The sequence below is a fragment of the Bufo gargarizans genome, chromosome 1 (genome assembly GCF_014858855.1).
Source record: "Bufo gargarizans isolate SCDJY-AF-19 chromosome 1, ASM1485885v1, whole genome shotgun sequence".
NCBI lineage: Eukaryota > Metazoa > Chordata > Amphibia > Anura > Bufonidae > Bufo > Bufo gargarizans.
In genome coordinates this window covers 609,207,153-609,229,182 of record NC_058080.1, presented here as the reverse complement: position 1 = coordinate 609,229,182, position 22,030 = coordinate 609,207,153, and the positions used below count along the sequence as shown (strand labels likewise).

The 22,030-nt window shown below is 46.0% G+C and overlaps 1 protein-coding gene across 1 annotated transcript in view; it reads right to left on the bottom strand.

Annotated features, from left to right (window-relative positions):
• Positions 1-22,030, bottom strand: part of DTWD2 (DTW domain containing 2) — a 180,270-nt gene that overhangs the window by 153,147 nt on the left and 5,093 nt on the right. The window contains exon 2 of the mRNA XM_044282411.1: positions 21,306-21,648. Coding sequence (XP_044138346.1) covers positions 21,306-21,607 — 302 coding nt within the window. The 5' untranslated portion in view covers positions 21,608-21,648. The remainder of the gene's footprint in view (positions 1-21,305; positions 21,649-22,030) is intronic.

Sequence of the window (22,030 nt, the reverse complement as noted above, 5' to 3'; positions counted from 1 at the left end):
GAATGGGGTGCGTGAAAATCGCTTAGCATCCGCAAGCAAGTGCGGATGCGGTGTGATTTTCACGCATGGTTGCTAGGTGACAGTCTATTCACTGTATTATTTTCCCTTATAACATGGTTATAAGGGAAAATAATAGCATTCTGAATACAGAATGCATAGCATAATAGTGCTGGAGGGGTTAAAAAAAAAAAAAAAAGTTAACTCACCTTCTCCTCTTGATCGCGTAGTTCCCGGTCTCTTTACTTCTTGAATGATGAGCTGTGGCTAAAGGACCTGTGGTGACGTCAGATCACATGCTCCATCACCACGGTGATGGACCATGTGATTGGAGCATGTGATCTGACGTCACCACAGGTCCTTTAGCCCACAGCTCATCATTCAAGAAGTAAAGAGACTGGGAACTACGCGATCAAGAGGAGAAGGTGAGTTAACTTTTTTTTTTTTTAACCCCTCCAGCACTATTATACTATGCATTCTGTATTCAGAATGCTATTATTTTCCCTTATAACCATGTTATAAGGGAAAATAATACAATCTTCAGAACATCAATCCCAAGCCCGAACTTCTGTGAAGAAGTTCGGGTTTGGGTACCAAACATGCGCGATTTTTCTCACGCGAGTGCAAAACGCATTACAATGTTTTGCACTCGCGTGGAAAAATCGCGCATTTTCCCGCAACGCACCCGCCTCTTATCCGGGCCAAAAATAAGACGCCCGTGTGAAAGAGGCCTAAGGGTTACATAGCATCATAAATCAATATAATGCTATGTGACCCGGTCAGTGCTGGAAGTTCAGGACGGGTGCTGCGCTGCGGGTCCACAGCATGACACCGGCTCATCTTAGTGTGTCCTGGAGTGTTAAGCACTTGAGCACAGAATATCCCCTGAAGATGCATAAAATTGACTTTATTTAGCAGCATTAAATTTGAAAACAATACAATCTGCACACACAAAAAATCATTGGAGAATTGGGATAGCAAAACCATAAGGATTAGATTGAAATGTAACGCTATGAAATGAAAATAAATTTATCTGAATCATGAGAAATGCTTGGCTGAAGGAGAAAAAAATTAAATGTCTTGCTCTGGAATCAGCTGAAGCTATACTGCCAGATCTGCAGAAAAACTACAGGATAGTCCACAGGGGTGCAAAACAAGCCTGGAGTCCTGTACAGTGGTCAAGGGTGCTTTAAAATACATACATTCTTTTTGAGACAGCATCATGCAGCAGTTCATAATTTGTAAATGACATGAATGCAGAAAATAATATAAGGCAAACCTGGAGCAGACCACCCACTAACCTGGTTTACAAGACACAAGATACGGTACTTTCTAAATCTTATTTCATATAATTATTCACAATTTGTGGTTCACCTTATGACACTGTGCAATTCAAGGTATGAAATATATTATGATACATATATATATATATATATATATATATATATATATATACACACAGTACAGACCAAACCAAAAGTTTGGACACACCTTCTCATTCAAAGAGTTTTCTTTATTTTCTCTCTTCTTTCTCTGGGAACTCCTTCAAGACTGTTCTTGAAGCTCATCAAGAGAATGCCAAGAGTGTGCAAAGCAGTAATCAAAGCAAAAGGTGGCTACTTTGAAGAACCTAGAATATTTTCCGTTGTTTCACACTCTTTTGTTATGTATAACATTCCACATGTGTTAATTCATAGTTTTGATGCCTTCAGTGTGAATCTACAATTTTCATAGTCAGGAAAATAAAGAAAACTCTATAAAATGAGACGGTGTGTCCAAACTTTTGGTCTGTACTGTATATATATATATATATATATATTTATATATTTTTTATTTTATTTTTTTATTGTGGGGACTCGCTCTGTTAGACAGGATTAACGGACGCAGTATAGAGGCAACAACAAGTTCTTTGGATCAAACAGTTAAGTGTTTTATTCACACTTTAGGGCAAGTGCCAATCCAAACAAACAAACAGTCATATTCAAACAAAAAGTCAGCTTGCATTGTTGGTGGTAATTCAAACCAAGCGGCAATTGTGTCTCAAAGAGTCCTTGCTGATAGCAGCAACAACCTGTTTTTAAGCCAAACAGGTAGCAAACATTCATCCAGACACAAGGCTCCCAGATCCCAACACAGAGACCTGGCTTCTCAGCCCAGCTGCCTATTTAAGGACAGCCAGGTGCTGCCAAAACCCGGACAGGCATTTAAAATCCGGTCTGGTATTTGACCTCACCTGACTGTAAATCAGCCCAGCAGCACATGTTGGGAGGAAAATACCTGTTTTCCCAGACCAAACCTCTCACTGTGTCACAATATATATAGGTGAGGTCAAATACCGGACCAGATTTTAGTTGTTCCCCTGTGCAACCGGGGTCGGATCCGACAGGGGAGGTTCTCTCTTCTTTCTTTAGGGCTTTTGGCTGGGCTCTACAGGCGCTGTAAGCCACGGATAAGTTTCCTCCAGCAGCAGCCAAGGTGGGGTTATTGTGAAGAGGTAGTATGGGACTGAAGTGACGGCATGATGCACTTCTTCCAGTCCAATGGTGATGATGGGGAGTTTATGCAGTCCCACATCTTTTTTTATTCTCTGACCTGTTAAAGGGCTTCTGTCACCCCACTAAACACATTTTTTTTTGTCTACTTATAATCCCTATCCTGCCATACATTATGTTAATAATAATTTTCGTTCAGTAGATTTAGCCAAAAACTTACTTTTATAATATGCTAATTACCTTTCTACCAGCAAGTAGGGCGTCTAGTAGCAGCCACAGAAAACCGCCCCCTCCTTGTGTTGATTGACAGGGACAGCCGCGATCTCCTCCTCCGGCCGGCCCCGTCAGCATTTCAAAAATCGCGTGCCTGTGTTGATTAAGCACATGCGCTCTGAAATTAGGAGGCTCGCCTCTTCAGCACTCCCTCAGTGCGCCTGCGGCGATGACGTCTTCTCTTTCGGTGAAGTCATCGGCGCAGGCGCACTGAGGGGGTGCTGAGGAGGCGAGCCTCCTTATCTCATAGCGCCTGCGCCGAATCAACACAGGCGCGCGATTTTTGAAATGCTGACAGGGCCGGCCGGAGGAGGAGATCGCGGCTGGCCCTGTCAATCAACACAAGGAGGGGCCGGTTTTCTGCGGCTGCTACCAGCAAGTAGACGCCCTACTTGCTGGTAGGAAGGTAATTAGCATATCATAAAAGTAAGTTTTTGGCAAAATCTACTGAACAAAAATTATTAATAACAATGTATGGCAATATGGCAGGATAGGGATTATAAGTAGACAAAAATAAAAATGCGTTTAGTGGCGTGACAGAAGCCCTTTAAGCTTATTTCACATATGCGTGAAACAGTTCCGGCAGCCTGACGGAACCATCCCTGCCGGGCACAACCATGTATTTATCCGGCTGCTCCTCGGATTGGCAGATTGTGGACTGATCGCTGCCAGCCCTCATTATAGTGAATGAGGCCGGACAGAATTCCAGCAGCGCACGGTTGCGCCCGGCAGGGACGAATCCAACAGGCTGTTCCCAGCCGTTACAGCCTGTCGAATCCGTTTCACACAAATATGAAACAAGCCTTAGAAAGGTACATGATATAAACTGTAGTGAAGGTAATTTTCTGTATTTGTGAGTTATAACAATGTGACCAACGCTCTGCCTCTCCAAATGACACAGTATCTTATGTGTGGACAAGAAGCCAGTTTCTCCATGTGTTCCTATGGAAGTCTCAATGTCAGTCTCAAAGGAATGAATAAATAAGTAACTGACTTACTATCCTGTATCAGTTGGGGATCAGAGAGTTTGTCACATGACACAGTTGAGGATCAGAAGAGAGGTTATAATTCCAAATACAGTCAGTGGTAAGAAGATTACCTTCACCACAGTTTACCTAATGTACCTTTCTAACAGGTCAGAGAATAAAACTTTTGTTTGAGCGCTTCTTTAATTCTATTATAGTCATCCCTCTCCAGCTAAGGCTAGGGTACACGGAGACACTGGTCGTGGGCCAGGATCACAGAGAAAAGCTGATCCCATTGAAATTAACCTGTAGAGGAACCCCGCCATACATGTACGACACTGGTAGACGCAACTTAAAGACCAGCGCCGTACATGTACTGCGGGCTGATCGGGCGGGTGCAGGAGCTGCGCCTGCCCAATCAGCAGCACGAACCCGGCAGTTACGGACAGCCGGGCCCCTGCTGCATAGGGCGTATTAATAGCCCCTTGTATGCCACGATCAAAGCTGATAGAGGCATGCAGGTTTTTGTTTGGAAGGTACGGGTTCCCTCAGTGTCCCCATCGGGTCCCGACGCTGCAGTGACTGAGACCTGAAGGCAGCCCAATGCCTTCTATAGGCATCGGGTATTGCCTTCTACGGAACCCTGTGAGATCCAGGCCCTTAGGCAGGGTCTCACTGGCAGGCTGTCAGTGTAAAAGCTGACATGCAATGCATTACATGTTGTAATGCATTGCAGAGGGTATCAGACCCCCAGAAGTTGAAGTCCCAAAATCCTAGACGGACAAATTTTTCAAATTTCCAATTTTTTTGTGGCCCTGATGTTCTTAAGTAAGTTTTAAGTCTCCTCAATGAAACACAAAGGGAGACCTGAAGAGCCCTCAGACCCTCAGATATATTAGAATCCGTATCTGAAGAAGCCTTTTGTTTATCCAATTTGGATCCCTGTTCTTCAGTAACAGAAGGAACCATTCTGGAGGTGGATGGCTTAGGAGAGACTGCCGCTAGTCTAGCGTCGATAGCTGCCCCAGTCTCTTTCTTAATTAAGAATCTCAGATTGTCCACAATAGGCGGAGATTACTCGGCTACCACTCTATTTATACACTTTGGGCAAAGAGATTTTTTCGTGGCAGGGGATAATGTTTTTTTGCATATTTGACATTTTCTCTTCTGTGACGGTTCTCCAGATGATCTTAGACTATCTCTCCCCTTAAAGGAGAGCTATCACCCAGAAGATAAGACATAACAACCTGTGCACATATAGGGTGAATTTGGCAAAAACAATGTCCTCAGGGAGGAGGCTTACCTGGCTGGAAGGCCTGGGCCCATCAGTGGTCTTTTTTACAGACTCAGGGGCAGGCATTGTGGTGCTGTTTCTTCCTTCTTAACACGCTGCTGTCTGATAGGACGCCAATATTCACTTTAAATATGCCACCTGAAGACTTCCAGGTAGGCGTGATGACGTCACTCCAGCACTGCGTTCCAACGGTGGAACGCAGCACGCTGCAGCTGGAAGTAGGATCGGGGCCCTTCCTGCCAGGGAACGCCCCCCAGCCACCGAATACCCAATACATGGCCCTGTTCTATAGCGGGGAGCCCGGGGCAGCCAGCACACGCCGGACTAACACCATAGGGGAAGAGGAACAGTATTGCAATGCTCCGGGATCCTTCCCCCTGCAGGAGCCCTCCGGAAAAACCGGGACAACTTACCAAAGGCCCTGCGCACCGTCGATCTCCACCTGCCTTTTGAGGGACAGGAAAACAACTGGTGAAGGTAAAGGGGAGGGGGATTTTATACGTTGATCTTCGTTGTTTTCCTGTCCAGGAAGAGGCGGGTACCCCAGGAAGTGCCGTTGTGGAGTCGTGGGGAAAATAACAATCCGTGGCTCCATTCAAGTCAATGGGTCTGCAAAAAATACGGAATGCATACAGAACACATCCGCATGTCATCCGTTTTTTGCGGATCCATGCCCACTTTGCCCATGTGTATACTGTTAAAACATATTACTGTACATTACAGTAATGATTAAAAAGGTTAGGTTTCTGTTTGCGATCCAAAAACAACCGATCACATACAGAAACCATACAAAGATTTTTTGCAGAACTACGGAACGGAAACAAAAAAATTAAACAACTACTGGGAAACAAAGAACATTTCTTTATGTAGTTCTCAGTTTGCAGGTTAATTGTAGAATAAGACAAACTAGGACTGAAAGAATGGAGTAGATAAAGGAAGGGATATAATAAAAAATATACATAGTAAAACATAATGGGGGACATACAGTACAGACCAAGAGTTTGGACACACCTTCTCATTCAAAGAGTTTTCTTCATTTTCATGACTATCAAAATTGTAGATTCACACTGAAGGCATCAAAACTATGAATTAACACATGTGGAATTATATACATAACAAAAAAGTGTGAAACAATTGAAAATATGTCATATTCTAGGTTCTTCAAAGTAGCCACCTTTTGCTTTGATTACTGCTTTGCACACTCTTGGCATTCTCTTGATGAGCTTCAAGAGGTAGTCACCTGAAATGGTTTTCACTTCACAGGTGTGCCCTGTCAAGTTTAATAAGTGGGATTTCTTGCCTTATAAATGGGGTTGGGACCATCAGTTGCCTTGTGGAGAAGTCAGGTGGATACACAGCTGATAGTCCTACTGAATAGACTGTTAGAATTTGTATTTTGTCAAGAAAAAAGCAGCTAAGCAAAGAAAAACGAGTGGCCATCATTACTTTAAGAAATGAAGGTCAGTCTGTCCGAAAAATTCGGAAAACTTTGAAAGTGTCCCCAAGTGCAGTCACAAAAAACATCAAGCGCTACAAAGAAATTGGCTCACATGCGGACCGCCCTATGAAAGGAAGACCAAGAGTCAACTCTGCTGCGGAGGATAAGTTCATCCGAGTCACCAGCCTCAGAAATCGCAGGTTAACAGCAGCTCAGATTAGAGACCAGGTCAATGCCACACAGTGTTCTAGCAGCAGACACATCTCTAGAACAACTGTTAAGAGGAGACTGTGTGAATCAGGCCTTCATGGTAGAATATCTGCTAGGAAACCACTGCTAAGGACAGGCAACAAGCAGAAGAGACTTGTTTGGGCTAAAGAACACAAGGAATGGACATTAGACCAGTGGAAATCTGTGCTTTGGTCTGATGAGTCCAAATTTGAGATCTTTCTTTCCAACCACCGTGTCTTTGTGCGATGCAGAAAAGGTGAACGGATGGACTCTACATGCCTGGTTCCCACCATGAAGCATGGAGGAGGAGGTGTGATGGTGTGGGGGTGCTTTACTGGTGACACTGTTGGGGATTTATTCAAAATTGAAGGCATACTGAACCAGCATGGCTACCACAGCATCTTGCAGCGGCATGCTATTCCATCCGGTTTGCGTTTAGTTGGACCATCATTTATTTTTCAACAGGACAATGACCCCAAACACACCTCCAGGCTGTGTAAGGGCTATTTGACCATGAAGGAGAGTGATGGGGTGCTGCGCCAGATGATCTGGCCTCCACAGTCACCGGACCTGAACCCAATTGAGATGGTTTGGGGTGAGCTGGACCGCAGAGTGAAGGCAAAAGGGCCAACAAGTGCTAAGCATCTCTGGGAACTCCTTCAAGACTGTTGGAAGACCATTTCAGGTGACTACCTCTTGAAGCTCATCAAGAGAATGCCAAGAGTGTGCAAAGCAGTAATCAAAGCAAAAGGTGGCTACTTTGAAGAACCTAGAATATGACATATTTTCAGTTGTTTCACACTTTTTTGGTATGCATATAATTCCACATGTGTTAATTCATAGTTTTGATGCCTTCAGTGTGAATCTACAATTTTGATAGTCATGAAAATAAAGAAAACTCTTTGAATGAGAAGGTGTGTCCAAACTTTTGGTCTGTACTGTATATCAATAATGGCGTAATTAGCACTAAAAAATTTGAACATTACAAATCGTTTCACCTCATATCACAAGGGACACGCCAATTTTAAAATGTGACTTTTTTCAAATATAAATTGATTATGCGTTTATTTCTCTCGATTTGGGACATTTTAACACCAATAGCACTAAAATGCGACTTTTTAAAACTGAAATGCACCATTTTAGCCAACCCTGCCAGACTGCACTTGTGACTTTTGTCTCAGACTCGGGAGGTTTTTGTTACTGTTTTAGGGTACTTTCACACTAGCGTTCGGGGCTCCGCTTGCGAGTTCCGTTTGAAGGCTCTCACAAGCGGCAGATCCGTACAGCCCCAATGCATTCTGAGTGGATGCGGATCAGTCAGGAGTCCCTATTAATATACCATCAGATCGGAGTTTTCTCCGATCCGATGGTATATTTTAAACTTGAAGCGTCCCCATCACCATGGGAACGCCTCTATGTTAGAATATACCATCGGATTTGAGGTACATCGTAAAACTCAGATCCGACAGTATATTCTAACACAGAGGCGTTCCCATGGTGATGGGGACGCTTCATGTTAGAATATACTGAGAACTGTGTACATGACTGCCCCCTGCTGCCTGGCAGATGCTGCCAGGCAGCAGGGGGCAGACCTCCCCTCCTCCTGTAATTAACTTATTGGTGGCCAGTGCGGCCCCCCTCCCTCCCCAGTATTAATTGTAGCCAGTGCGGCCCCCCTCCCTCTATATTCATCGGTGGCCAGTGTGGATTCCCAGTATTAAATATGACCAGTGCGGCCTCCCCCTCCCTCCCTCCCCAGTATTAAATATGACCAGTGCGGCCTCCCCCTCCCTCTATATTTATTGGTGGCCAGTGCGGATTCCAAGTATTATGACCAGTGCGGCCTCCCCTCTCCCCCCCCCCCCTAATTAAAATCACCCCCCTCCCTTCCCCATCATTGGTGGCAGCGGAGAGTACCGATCGGAGTCCCAGTTTAAATCGCTGGGGCTCCGATCGGTTACTATGGCAACCAAGACGCTATTGCAGTCTTGGCTGCCATGGTTACTTAGCAATAAATACAAGCATTATACTTACCTGAAGAGCTGCGATGTCTGACCGGCCAGGCGCTCCTCCTACTAGTAAGTGACAGGTCTGTGCTATAGGCAATGCGCCGCACAGACCTGTCACTTACCAGTAGGAGGAGCGCCTGGCCAGTCAGACATCGCAGCTCTTCAGGTAAGTATAATGCTTGCATTTATTGCCAAGTAACCATGGCAGCCAAGACTGCAATAGCGTCTTGGCTGCCATGGTAACCGATCGGAGCCCCAGCGATTTAAACTGGGACTCTGATCGGTACTCTCCGCTGCCACCAATGATGGGGAAGGGGGGGGGATTTTAATTAGGGGGTGGGGGGGGAGGGGAGGCCGCACTGGTCACAATACTTGGAATCCGCACTGGCCGGCCACCAATGAATATAGAGGGAGGGGGGGCCGCACTGGTCATATTTAATACTGGGGAGGGAGGCCGCACTGGTCATATTTAATACTGGGAATCCGCACTGGCCACGATGAATATAGAGGGAGGGGGGCCGCACTGGTTACAATTAATACTGGGGAGGGAGGGGGGGCCGCACTGGCCACCAATAAGTTAAATACAGGAGGGGGGGGGGGGTCTGAGTCATGTACACAGTACTCAGTATATTCTAACTTGAAGCGTCCCCATCACCACGGGAACGCTTCTGTGTTTAGAATATACTATCGGATCTGAGTTTTCCGAAGTGAAAAATCAGATCTGAAATAAACAGTTATGCAAACTGATCCGTTCTGAACGGATGCAAGCGTTTGCATTATAGGAGCGGATCCGTCTGTGCAGACACCAGACGGATCCGCTCCTAACGCAAGTGTGAAAGTAGCCTTATTGAATGTCAATTTACTGACAAAAACCCTGTTTAGCTCATTTATATTAGATAAAAATAAGTGCATCCTGTTTTAATACTCCCCTATCATTTCTTCCCACGAGTTTGTTTTTCTTTTCATAAATGTGACTTTTTGACAAAAAGTCACATCTTTATTCCATAAATGCGACTTTTTACACAAAACACCACCACTGGCTGGCTTAATTGTCCTTAACAATTGGAGCCACTTCTGCTTATAAGATGATAAATGAGGCATAATATGCGCCAATTTGATAGCTCCGCCCACTTTGACATTTATAACTCATTTCTGGCATGATGCATTCTTTATGGTGAAACGTCTGGAGAAAACAGTTGATATATTTGGTGCAAATCAAAACGCTATACTTTTTGGCGAATTTTACGCCATAATTCTGGCGCAACATGCTTAGTAAATGTCCCTCAATTATTATTTTTTTTAAATGATACAAATGTTACAACAGGTTAAGAGCGTGAGTGCCACAGGCTTAGTAAGATCGAAAATTGGACGCTTTCTTCTAGACAAGTAGACAAGTAAAAGCCATTGAAAAGTTCACCCAGGTACACTTTTCATCTGTTCGCTTTTATCATGGCTTCATGAAAAGGCTTGGTTTTGAAAAGCTAATGATGTAGAACCCTTGCTTGTTGTCCTTAACAATGGCTGTCAATCCGATTTTCCAGCTAACAGGTTTGTAACAATTACGATCACAACATATTAGATGGCCTTGCTCACTCAGTTATGATCCCCTAATGAACTATTAACAGACAGTACAAGGTCACGCACTGAACAATAACTAAATCGGAGAACATTATTCAACAAATATTTAGCAGGGCACTGATTCATTTCCAAAACTATATTAAATACCACCCTTTCACAAAAAGTGAGGCTTCTAAAGGACACAGTTCATTTCAAACCTGCCTTACTCTAATTCACAGCCGTGTTCAAGACAAGTAGGCACCAGAAAATGCAGTATACAGTTAATGGGTTTGTGCAGGTCATATACATTGATGACCTATTGTCAGTGTGACGAACTTCCCTCTTTTGAGGTTGCCACGAGTGCGTGGAGAGGACTACTTGCCAGCCTCTTACCATGTGATTACGGTCCCATGTTGTTTTGTGACACTTTCCTTCACTTGGTTGCCCGTGGCAACGTGTGGTGTTGTGTGCATGTGGTGGCAGTGTCTCAGCCCTATGGCTGATCCCCAGGACATGGTTGCCACGCATGCCGTTGCCCGCGGCAACAGGTGAAGTGTATGTTTATGTGTGCATTTCCCCTTTAAGTGGCCGCCTTGCCTTGTGATGGAAGGGTTAATTCCCTTCTGTGTGTGTGTGAACACTGGGTGTGTCTGTTGGGTGTGGCTACTTGGGCCTATAAAGCCTCAGTGAATAGCTCTAGTCTGAGGGGTACTTCAGCCATGGCTAGCTGGAGCAGCCTCCTGTGTAATTCCATCTGCCAGTGGGGGCTACCCTTGTGGTCATAAGTTCATGTATGGTGTTTAGAAGATGTTTGTTTGGTCTATTTGTTATTGCAGCATATGGTTTCCTGGGTTCCCGTGTGATGTCTGTTGTGTGCTGTGTCCTTTGTGTTTGTTGTGGACAGCAGCACTTGCACGTGGGTTCCAGGTTGTGTGTCTGTGGCAGGTAAGTGTGGTACTAGTCTCACTTACCTGTCATTGCCATATGTCTGTTCATGTTCCCCTTTCTATGTAGCTTGGCCAGTGAGACTCCTGTTCCTCCGTGTCTAGGAGGAACAGGTAGTCTTACCCTGCTCCTAGTCCAGGGCCACCCTGAGGGCTAGCAGGAATATCAGGTTCCGGAGTATGAGCCCTCCTACCTTCAGGGTTGGCTCATACGGATAGGAGACAGGGTCAGAATTAGGAATGTGTAGGAGGTGACCTGCTCCCTGATTCCTGTCCTAGCATTGACCATCCATCTTCTGATACCGCACGGCTGAGGGTTTTCCCCATCCTCAGCTGTGACATGTTCCTACTCTCTGGATGTAGGAGAGGTTCACCCACTGGAGCCTGGAGCCTTGTCGTAGGTCCAGGGTGGGTAGGAGACGGTGAGACCTCAACCAAGCTTCGGCGGTTCGTGGGGTCTGCATCGCTAATGGTGTCAAGTGGAGTGCTTGAAGTCCTCGGGAAGCACTAGGAGCATCATTCGACGGAGGTACCCAGTCGGGATGCCAGGAGATCCGTTACATTGGTGGCAAGCAGTGGGATGGCGTCCTAGTGCGAGGAGAAGCAGCTCAGAGACACCAGTAACGTGTGGAGTTACAAATTGAGGGCAACGCTAGCACTCGTGCAGCGCCCCTGGGAGCAGAGATATCCAGCGATATGGAGCAGACAAGTATGGAAGGCTCTGAAGATGACTGGCTGGCCGAGGTGAGGCAGCGAGTGGCCCAGTATGGAGATAACGTGTCCACGGATATATACCAACCCATCTGGAACCAGGTCACAGCCAAGCGACATGCAAGGATGGAACGAGAATTCCGACTGGCGAAAGAGAGAGAAATGGCCCAGCAGAAGGAGTGTTACAGCAGCCGAGCAGAGGCTGCATCCAAGGAGGTTAGCAGTCTCCCCCTGAGGCAGCCAGAGGAACCCGACGTAGGAGTCCTCATAGACTGGTCCTGTGAGGAACCACAACAGGCAGGTGGAGACGGGTCCGAGGTCTCTCCACCGGGATGCTGGGCAGCTGGCCCAGACCCTCTGCAGCAGCCGGAGTTGCCAGGTGTGGACGCAGGTGGTCCTTACTCGCAAATGTTGAGGGACCTCACAGACTGGTCCTGGGAAGACCCACAGATGGCAGGTGGAGATGGGACCGAGATCTCTCCACCGGCCCTACAGGGATCCTGGGCATCCGGCCCAGATCTCCAACTCCAGATGGGGGTAATACAGGGAGAGAAGTGTGTCGTCCTCCCTTCCCAGCGGCAGAGGGTGTTAATAGGAGAAGAGACAGCCGATCTCTCTCCCCAGCGGCAGTGCATATCACAGGGAGAGGAGACAACCGGTCTCTCTCCCCAGCGGCAACCTGAGTTCCAGGGGGAGGAGATGTTGGGTCCCTCTGCCCTACAGCAACCAGAGTCCTGGGGAGGAGAGGCAACCAGCCTCACCTTCCAACAGCAGCCAGAGATACCAAGAAAAGGGGAACACAAACCCCTCTACACGTGCACAGATGAGACCGCGGGCTCGGTGCCAGTCCTACAGGGATGCTGGGCGGTCGGTCCAGATCCCCAGCCATCTCCGCAGGGATACCAGGAGGAGGAGGCAAGCGAGCCCTCCCCTTCCCAGCTACTTCCCAACCGAGTTATGGGGGCAGGGGATGAGCCTGCGATACCCACTGATCCCTCCAACCGAGTTCTGGGGGCAGGGGATGAGCCTGTGATACCCACTGATCCCTTCCCAGCGGAAGAACTGGCATCCGGGCAAAGCGCCGCTAGCCACTGCTCCACCGACCCCCTTGTTACAGGACTGGCTTGTACCCCCCTCGCCCCAGCAGAAGTGCTGGCATCAGTGCAGAACGCCGCTGGCCGCTGTTCCCCAAGTAGCCTCAGCGGTTTGCCTAGCTGCACCAGGGAGATGGAGGATGCGGAACTGTTTCACCGCAACCTGGGACCTACAGACCAGCACTGTCCCTGGTGGGTGAGCTACCCTGTTAACTATTTACCGTGGGTGAGCAACTCTGCTAATGTTTCTTTGTGGGTGGGCTTCCCGACTAATCTAGGTACTGACCGACAGGAGGTCAGATACCTGTTTAGTCTTAACCCCAAAAGGGAAGATATGTGACGAACTCCCCTCTTTTGAGGTTGCCACGAGTGCTTGGAGAGGACTACTTGCCAGCCTCTTACCATGTGATTACGGTCCCATGTTGTATGCACCGGTTTTATGCAATAGCGGCATAGTTATATAAGTTCATGTATTTTGCTGTCTTTTGCTACCATGTGGCTAATGGAGTCTGGCCTCTGTCGTTGGGAGATAAGTGGATCACTTCTCAATTGTCTCCAGGACAAAAGACTGTAGAACCGGTTTTGGACAGAAAAGCCATGAGTACAGCCAGGCCCAAGAGACTGATACTAACTTTTGAATTCCTGGTCTAATTCGTGCCATTTTGGGATATGTTAAATGTCTGTGTTTACTGTAAGGGTTGTGACATTGTATGTTTAAATGGTGATTTCTGTCCTGTTGTCCCCACCTGTGTATTGGCGATTTCCCTTTGTCCTGAGAGATAATTGAATTACTCCTCGGGTGTCTCCAGGGCAGAGAGGAGGAAACCATGATGCATTGTGGGGATGTATTGTGTCTGTGTATCCTGAATTGCTGCATATCTGTCCTGTGTCACAGTCTACCATCTGGTCCCCTAGGGGAGTGTCCACCAGATGGGGACCTTCATAAATACGGGCGGGTAGCCCTCAATAAAGAGTTCCTGTTTTACCCTTTACCATGTTGAGGCTGGTGTTTGGATAACTGATCGACACTGGGGGATTGCTATACGCTGAAGATTTGCTATACTCCCCTGGCATAACTACTAGCTCTTCTAAGAGCTGTTCCTACTCTCTGGATGTAGGAGAGGTTCACCCACTGGAGCCTGAAGCCTTGTCGTAGGTCCAGGGTGGGTAGGAGATGGTGAGACCTCAACCAAGCTTCGGCGGTTCGTGGGGTCTGCAGCGCTTACGGTGTCAAGTGGAGTGCTTGGAGTCCTCGGGAAGCACTAGGAGCATCATTCGACGGAGGTACCCAGTCGGGGTGCCAGGAGATCCGTTACAGTCAGGATAGGTCAATAATATCAGATGTCAGACCCCCACCGGATGTGTAACGAGGAGGCGGTGCTCCATGTGATGCTGGCCAACGAAGAAGGTAAATCTGCAGTGCCAGAGAAAAGCCAAAGTGGCTGCAGCACTGAGCTGAGCACCATGCTCCCTTTGTTTTCATGAACACTGGGGGTCCCACTGGTTGAAAGCGTGCCTCCGTCCGAGTTTAGAGATGAAAGATTAACCCGAACATATCCGCTTCGTCACCCAGGCAGCCCCTCTAAGACGCTCCTATGCTCTCCATTGCCCTGCGCTGTATAGGGTCTTTTTTTTTTTTTACAAACTTACACTGCTAGGCGGAGGCTTCCGCCTAGCAGTGTTCCCAGTGATGTCGCTGGCACTAATGGGCAGGCTTTACTGCTGCCTTAGGGTACTTTCACACTTGCGGCAGAGGATTCGGGCAGGCAGTCCCGTCGCCAGAACTGCCTGCGGGATGCAAACGGATGGCATTTGTCAGACGGATCTGGATGCAGATAAGTCTGACAAATGCATTGAAATACCGGATCTGTCTTTCTGGTGTCATCCGGAAAAGCGGATCTAGTATATATATTTTTTTCACGGATTTAAAGGTCTACGCATGTGCGGACCAGAAGAACGGATCTGTCAATTCGGTAGTTTGAAAGCCAGATCCAGCACTAATACATTTCAATGGAAATTAATTACAGATTCAGCATTCCGTCAAGTGTTTAGGATCTTTGGCCGGAAAAACGCAAGAGGGACTTAACTAATGCATCCTGATGCATACTGAACAGAATGTTCTCCAGTTTTTTCTCGGTATTGAGCCCCTGTGATGGAACTCAATACCGGAAAAGAAAAACGCTAGTGTGAAAGTACCCTTAGCCTATTTTACAGAGTAGGGCTCCGCTGAAGCACGTCCATTAATGCCGGCGACATCACTGGGAACACTGTTAGCCCTAAATCCCTTTCCTCAGATACTGAGGTTAGGACTGTATCATTGATTTTATATTCTGCTCTTGGGTTTTTACGCCCCAGGTGCATTATCTTGCACTTATCAACATTACATTTTAGTTGCCAGATTTTTGACCATTCCTCTAGTTTTCCTAAATCCTTTTCCATTTGGTGTATCCCTCCAGGAACATCAACCCTGTTACAAATCTTTGTGTCATCAGCAAAAAGACACACCTTACCATCGAGGCCTTCTGCAATTTCGCTGATAAAGATAATAAACAATATGGGTCCCAGAACAGATCCCTGAGGTACCCCACTGGTAACAAGATCATGGTCTGAATATACTCCATTGACTACAACCCTCTGTTTGTCCCTCAGCCACTGTCTAATCCATTCAACAATACGGGAGTCCACGTACAGCCTTATTCTACATAATTAAAAAACGAATCTTTATTTCATGATGGAATAACCTTTGGATGGTAATATATTTTCCTCAAAAAGCATTTTATATTTAAAAAAATCTGATTTAAATAAAAAATCTGATTTATTTTTATTTATTTTTTTAAATCATTGATTTTTATCCACCCTGATGTCCGGGTTCAGCTTTGAACCCGGGCAACCCCTTTAATGGTATATGCTAAACCATGAAAACTTATGCTCACATGTTACTTTTTGATTTTCATAGAAATTCATAAAAAAAAAATAAAAAAAATGAAAAAAGCCTTAGTATTCACAAATGTGAAAGAAAACAGACTGAGCTGTTTGGTGGATGAATGCATTCTGCATTCCCGTGAATATACTATTCCCGTGGTTATCTTATAGAGCCTGCAAAGCTAATAAATATATATTTTATACGAAGCAACCTTTAAAAATGATAGCGCGCACTGCTGTGAGCTTTCCAGTTCTGGGCTTTTATGTTACTTTGCACAACTGTCCTGTTTAATTGAGATTTTCAGAACAGATAGACAGACAAATCCAATAGGGAACAAACATCTGTCCCATTTATTTTTATAGGAAGTAAAAAAGGCTGCATCTTGTTAAACACATCATTACCCTGTTTTATTTTCTCTTCAGCCGAGGCACCACTGGCCATAATCAAGTTTACACAAAGTTTCATTCCTGACGCTGCGTCTTGTGCATCTTTTATGGGGTGTATTCTGAAGACAGGCTGCATAAATAGCAGAACACCGGGGAAAATCATTCAAAGCAATGAAGCCCAGGAGATATCCTCAGCCGCTGACTTATGTCTCTCTCATAAAGAAGGAAAAAAAAAAAAAAACAGGGACTATGCGTACATATCTCTGGAAAAAATAAAATAAAATCACATAAAAAATTACCAAGTCATTCGTAGATAACATTCATAACTTATTCTTAAAGGGGACTTCCACAATAAAACGTCTCCAAAAGACTACGTTTGAGCAGACCAGCCCCTTATCCAAAGTTTCTGTGACCGATTTTTAGCTCTACCATAACGACTCATGCACACGAGTTTTATTCCACAAAAAATACAGATTGAATGCAGACCCATTAACATGAATGGGGCCGCAAAAAATACGGACAGCACACTCTAAAAAATAGAACATGTCCTATTACTTGTCCATTTTGCAGACAAGGATAGTACATTTCTACAGGAGGGAGAAAGAAAAGGGCGGCATGCACACGGCAAATATCAGTGTTTTACGGACTGCAAAACACATACGGTGGTGTGCACAGGTGCGGACATATCGCCTGTGCAGCAGTTTCAGCTGCACAGGGGCCCAAGCTCTTCTGGAAGCGCTCACTAGTATAAATGGGCCCCCTCTAGTACGCAAGAGAGAGGCGGTGGTGGAGAGAAGTCTGATCTGAGGTCTGAGGGGGGTCTGTCACATCGATATAGGGGGCCTGAATGAGCATATGGGGGTGCCTGAATAAATAATTAAAGTGAACCTGTCACCTAGAAAATGCATATTAAACGGCCAGCAGTACCTTATTGCAGCCTGTAGCATGATTATAAAGGTGTCTGAGTCTTTTCTGTGCAATGCGGCAAAAGTCTGAAAAAATATTTTTATTCAACTACTCTATGTAAACGATAGTCTTGAAGTCAAGGGGGCAGCTGCTATCTCGCCTGAAGTCAAGCGCCCCGCCCCCGTGAATGTAGTCTTGCGCGTTCACCGTGTCCCTGCAATACTGGCGCCTGCGCTGTGCCTGCTCCACTCCGCTATGAGCTCAATTCTCAGGCACACGAGAGCATGGGCATGCGCGAGACTACATTCAAGCAACCGGCAGTGAAGGAATCGGGCATCCTATCAATCAAACACTTTGGGGAGGTAAGGGGGGGGGGGCGGGACGCTCTTGACTTCAGGTGAGAAAGCTGCTGCCCCCTTGACTTCAAGACTATCGTTTACACAGCATGGCCTGTTGAAAAAAAGTTGGTTTTTTTTGGACCTTTGCCGCATTGCACAGAAAAGACACAGACACCTTTATAGTCATGCTACAGGCTGCAATAAGGTACTGCTGGCGGTTTAATGGGGCACTATGGAGGGGGAGGAGCACTATGGGGGCCCTATCTTATATACTGGCACACATGGGGGCACTATGGAGAGAGAGGAGCCCTATGGGGACCCTATCTTATATACTGGCACACATGGGGGGCACTATGGAGAAGGGGGAGAGGAGCACTATTGAGGTCATTATATAGGGGAATTATACTGGCACACATTATAGGGGAATTTTATACTGGCACATGTCAGGCAACATGGGGATAAGGGGAGGCGCACTATTGGGGCGCGAGATAGGAGTATTTTACACTGGTGCAAATTATAGGGCACTATGGGGACCTTGTCTCAACTGGGGGCACTAAGAGGGTTTTTTGGGCACACAGTAGGGGGCATTGGCACACATTATAAGGGCACTATGGGGACATTGGCTCTACAGGGGGCACTAAAAGGAGGTATTTTTTATACTGTCACACAACAGGGCATTTTTTTTTTTACTTTAAGAGAATTATTACTACCGGTGGCATTATGGTGGGGTTTATTACAGTTAAGGGACTATGAGGAACATGAATACTAGTATGAGCACTATGGGACCATTATTACTTCTGGGACACAGTGGGGACATTATTACTGTAGGGGCACTATTACTACTACGGGTTGTCTAGTAGATAATTATTTCTATTGGTGAGACTTTGGGGAGCAGTATTACTGTGGGGGCACCCTGGCACGGTATCAGGTTAGCACTGATCCTGGTATGCTTCTATTCAGACTACTGAAGCAGATGCAGGTTGTGAGTAGGGCCCTATTCATGTCTACTTTATGGGTTATGTCAGAAGGACAATTTGGTTTCAACTGTCACCCGCCATAGGTTCTGTTAGAAGCGTGTGCATGCGCCGGCCGACAGACTGAGTGCGCAGGCGTGGGATCTCAGCGAAACAAGAAGTTAGTAGATAGATGGTCAGAGGGAAAGGATGGGTGGGCGGAGGGAAGTAAGGGGTGGGGGGAAGCGAAGAAAAGGCTGAGCTAGCAGGGCACCTACGAGGGTATCGCCGCCCCTGGGCACTTGCGAGCCCTCATTTGCATATGCTACAAAGATGTTTTTTGACGGTTTTATAAGTCCAGGATTGATGCTAAAGGTAACGTTTTTATTAACTGTAAGGATGCTAGAAAGCTATGGGAAGGGTTACAAACGTGAAATGCTGATGACAGACTCCCTTTAAGTATCCTTGAAGCTCTAAACTAAGTCTATGAGAGACCAAAAGTGTAACAATGTATCTGTTTGTGCTGAGTTTCTCCACTCCACCCCTCCCTGCACATACTTACCTGGTCCCCAACGTTGGGTTCTGGCTCCAGCGCTGCACACCCGCCTTTGCAGGTCCTGGGTGTCTCTGGAATCAACTTCCTATTGATGGAGGTCATGTGGCTGCAGCAGCCAATCACAAGACCAGGCCCATATCTCTAACTGCTATGGATCCCGAGATACATGGGTTAAAGTAGCCCTCCCTCTTCACCATGCTGCCGGAGCACTGCTCAGGTTGAACTGTTAAGTCCTTTTTTCACAAAGGCCAATCAGAGCCCGGCAAAAACTGTTAAATAGTTAAAGGGGTTGTGCTGAGCTTTGAAGTTATCGCCTATACAAAAGATAGGGGTAACTAACTCATCCGAGGGGGATCCGAATGCTGGGACCACCAACCATTCTAAGAACTGGCATCCCGTTCCCCTGATGTGATGGAACAGTAGGTCTGGCATGTGCACTTCCACTCCATTTATTTATACACAACCCCCATAACGCAGTAAGATTGCAAGTTTTTTGGGGGACTTTAAACAGACGCAATTCATACAACTGGCTTGCACTCCCCCATGTAACAACAACTCTAGAACATACATTTTTATGACTCTGGCCTCTTTCAGATGAGCGTGTCCAGTGCATAAAGCACGCGCGGTGTGGGGACGTGATTTCCAGTTATGAACACTGCTGCTTTCATAGGAGCGCACGTCACTATAATGATTTAGAATGCTGTGTGTCTCCGACTGACCTTGTGTCTACTGAACTGTAGTGATAGCATTATGTCAGTACAATTCAGTAGATACAAGTAAGATACAATCTTTAAAATGTCATGCGCGCCTGTGAATGGGAAATTATGCTCCCAAACGGAGTGTGCCTTATGCACTGGACACGCTCGTCTGAAAGAGGCTTTCATGTTGTGCCGTTGCCCGATTATTCCTATTAAAAGTGGATGAATAGATTGCCCGCAGTCAACAGGGTGTTACCAGGTGGGGGAGTATCCCTGCACAATCTGATACTATCAAATCAGTGCTACCCATGTCAGACTTTGCAGGAACTCACCACAAATTGGTAACATCCAGATTTATTGCAGACAGCTGGCAATTAATTTATACACTTCTAGTAGGAATAATAATGGAATGGCTTAAAGGGAATCTGTCACCGAGATTTTGTGTATAGAGCTGAGGACATGGGTTGCTAGATGGCCGGTAGCACATCCGCAATACCCAGTCCCCATAGCTCTGTGTGCTTTTATTGTGTAAATAAACCGATTTGATACATATGCAAATTAACCTGAGATGAGTCCTGTATGTGAGATGAGTCAGGGACAGGACTCATCTCAGGTTAATTTGCATATGTATCAAATCGGTTTATTTACACAATAGAAGCACACAGAGCTATGGGGACTGGGTATTGCTGATGTGCTAGCGGCGATCTAGCAGCCCATGTCCTCAGCTCTTTGCACAAAATCCCGGTGACAGGTTCCCTTTAACATAAGAGTCATAACAATAAAAGCTGTAGAATAATGGGGAGTGCAAGTAGTTGCTTAAAGGGACTTGTCAGGAGAGGTGACGACATAGCTAACCATGCCCACTTTCCCACCAACATTTCAAAAGAACAGTGAGCATTGTAAAAATCACAAAATGTCGCAGACTTTCATTCAAAACTGGCTTTGCGCAAAAATGTGCAACTTTTTGGCAGCACATTTTTGGCACAAGAGCTTAATGAATTGGGTAGTTTCCGCTTCCATACTGATGCCTCTGTACACATAGGGGTACTATGTGTACAGAGGCATCAGTATGGAAGCGGAAACTACTGCTAGAAGAGACAAATCTCAATACGCACAACCTAATGATCTTATCTGCCCCTTTTTCTGTTATGCCCTCAGTTTATGGTTGGCATAAAAAATGAAGACGGTCTGGCATCTCACATTTCTTAGGCCCAGTTCCCACTTCAGTTATTTGGTCAGTTATTTCCATTAGTTATCGTGAGCCAAAGTCAGGTGCAGGACAAAATCACAGAACAGGCGAAGATCTTTCCATTACGCCTGATCTCTGGAGGCTTCACTACTGGTTTTGGCTCACAATAACTGATGGAAATAACTGACCAAATAAGTGAAATGTGAACTTGGCCTTATCAACTGGTATAAATGCAGCTTCCCACACTGTACAAGGCTAATACGTAGCGCACTCTGCAGAATACCACATCTTCATCTTAAACCAAGCGTCTAAGAAGATATCTAGATACAGGATTGTATGAGGAACCCTCACCTGCAGCGCGCGCACAGGGCTCTCCGGACTGCACTGTTCTCCACAGGAAGGGCAGACAGCCCTCGAAACGCTCCTTCATCATCTGATAAAGCCTCGTCTGCACTGTACAAATCGCCAAACGCATTTTCCTGCGTCAGGGTGGAAATCTCTCTTTGTGTACGTTCCGGCGACGGCTCCTGAGACTCGTGGACGGAGTCAAGTACAAGGGAGCTGTCAAGTGCATCAGCACAAGGCTGCTCACAATAGGATAATGCCGGACTTCTGAGAACATCTTCACTGCCGTGTGCAGCGTTGAGAGCCATTAGACCATTCAGATTCTCCAGAGATCCAAAGAGTACGTTCCCTGCATGGAAAGAAGACAAAAATAAGACACAGCAAGGATTATTCTATTAGATAATAGTAGATGCATGAGATGTATGGAGGCACAGCGCGCTGCAGACATTCCATGTTCCTCCACACTGCATTGTACTAAGGAGATATTCCCCGCTATAATCAATGACTCCAGGAGAACCCGTCATACGGCATTCTACAGTATAGCGTACTTTTTACTTGTAGGATGCAACTTGATGTCTTTCCTATTTGAGCATTTTGGTGATCTGTGATTTTAAGCAAAGGTCTTTCCACATCGTGTTTACTGATCAATTTGGGGCATCTTGTTAAAAATTTGATGCTTTTACTTATATCAGCTCAAGGCTGCCTGCAAAAAGATTAAGAAATCTATTAAA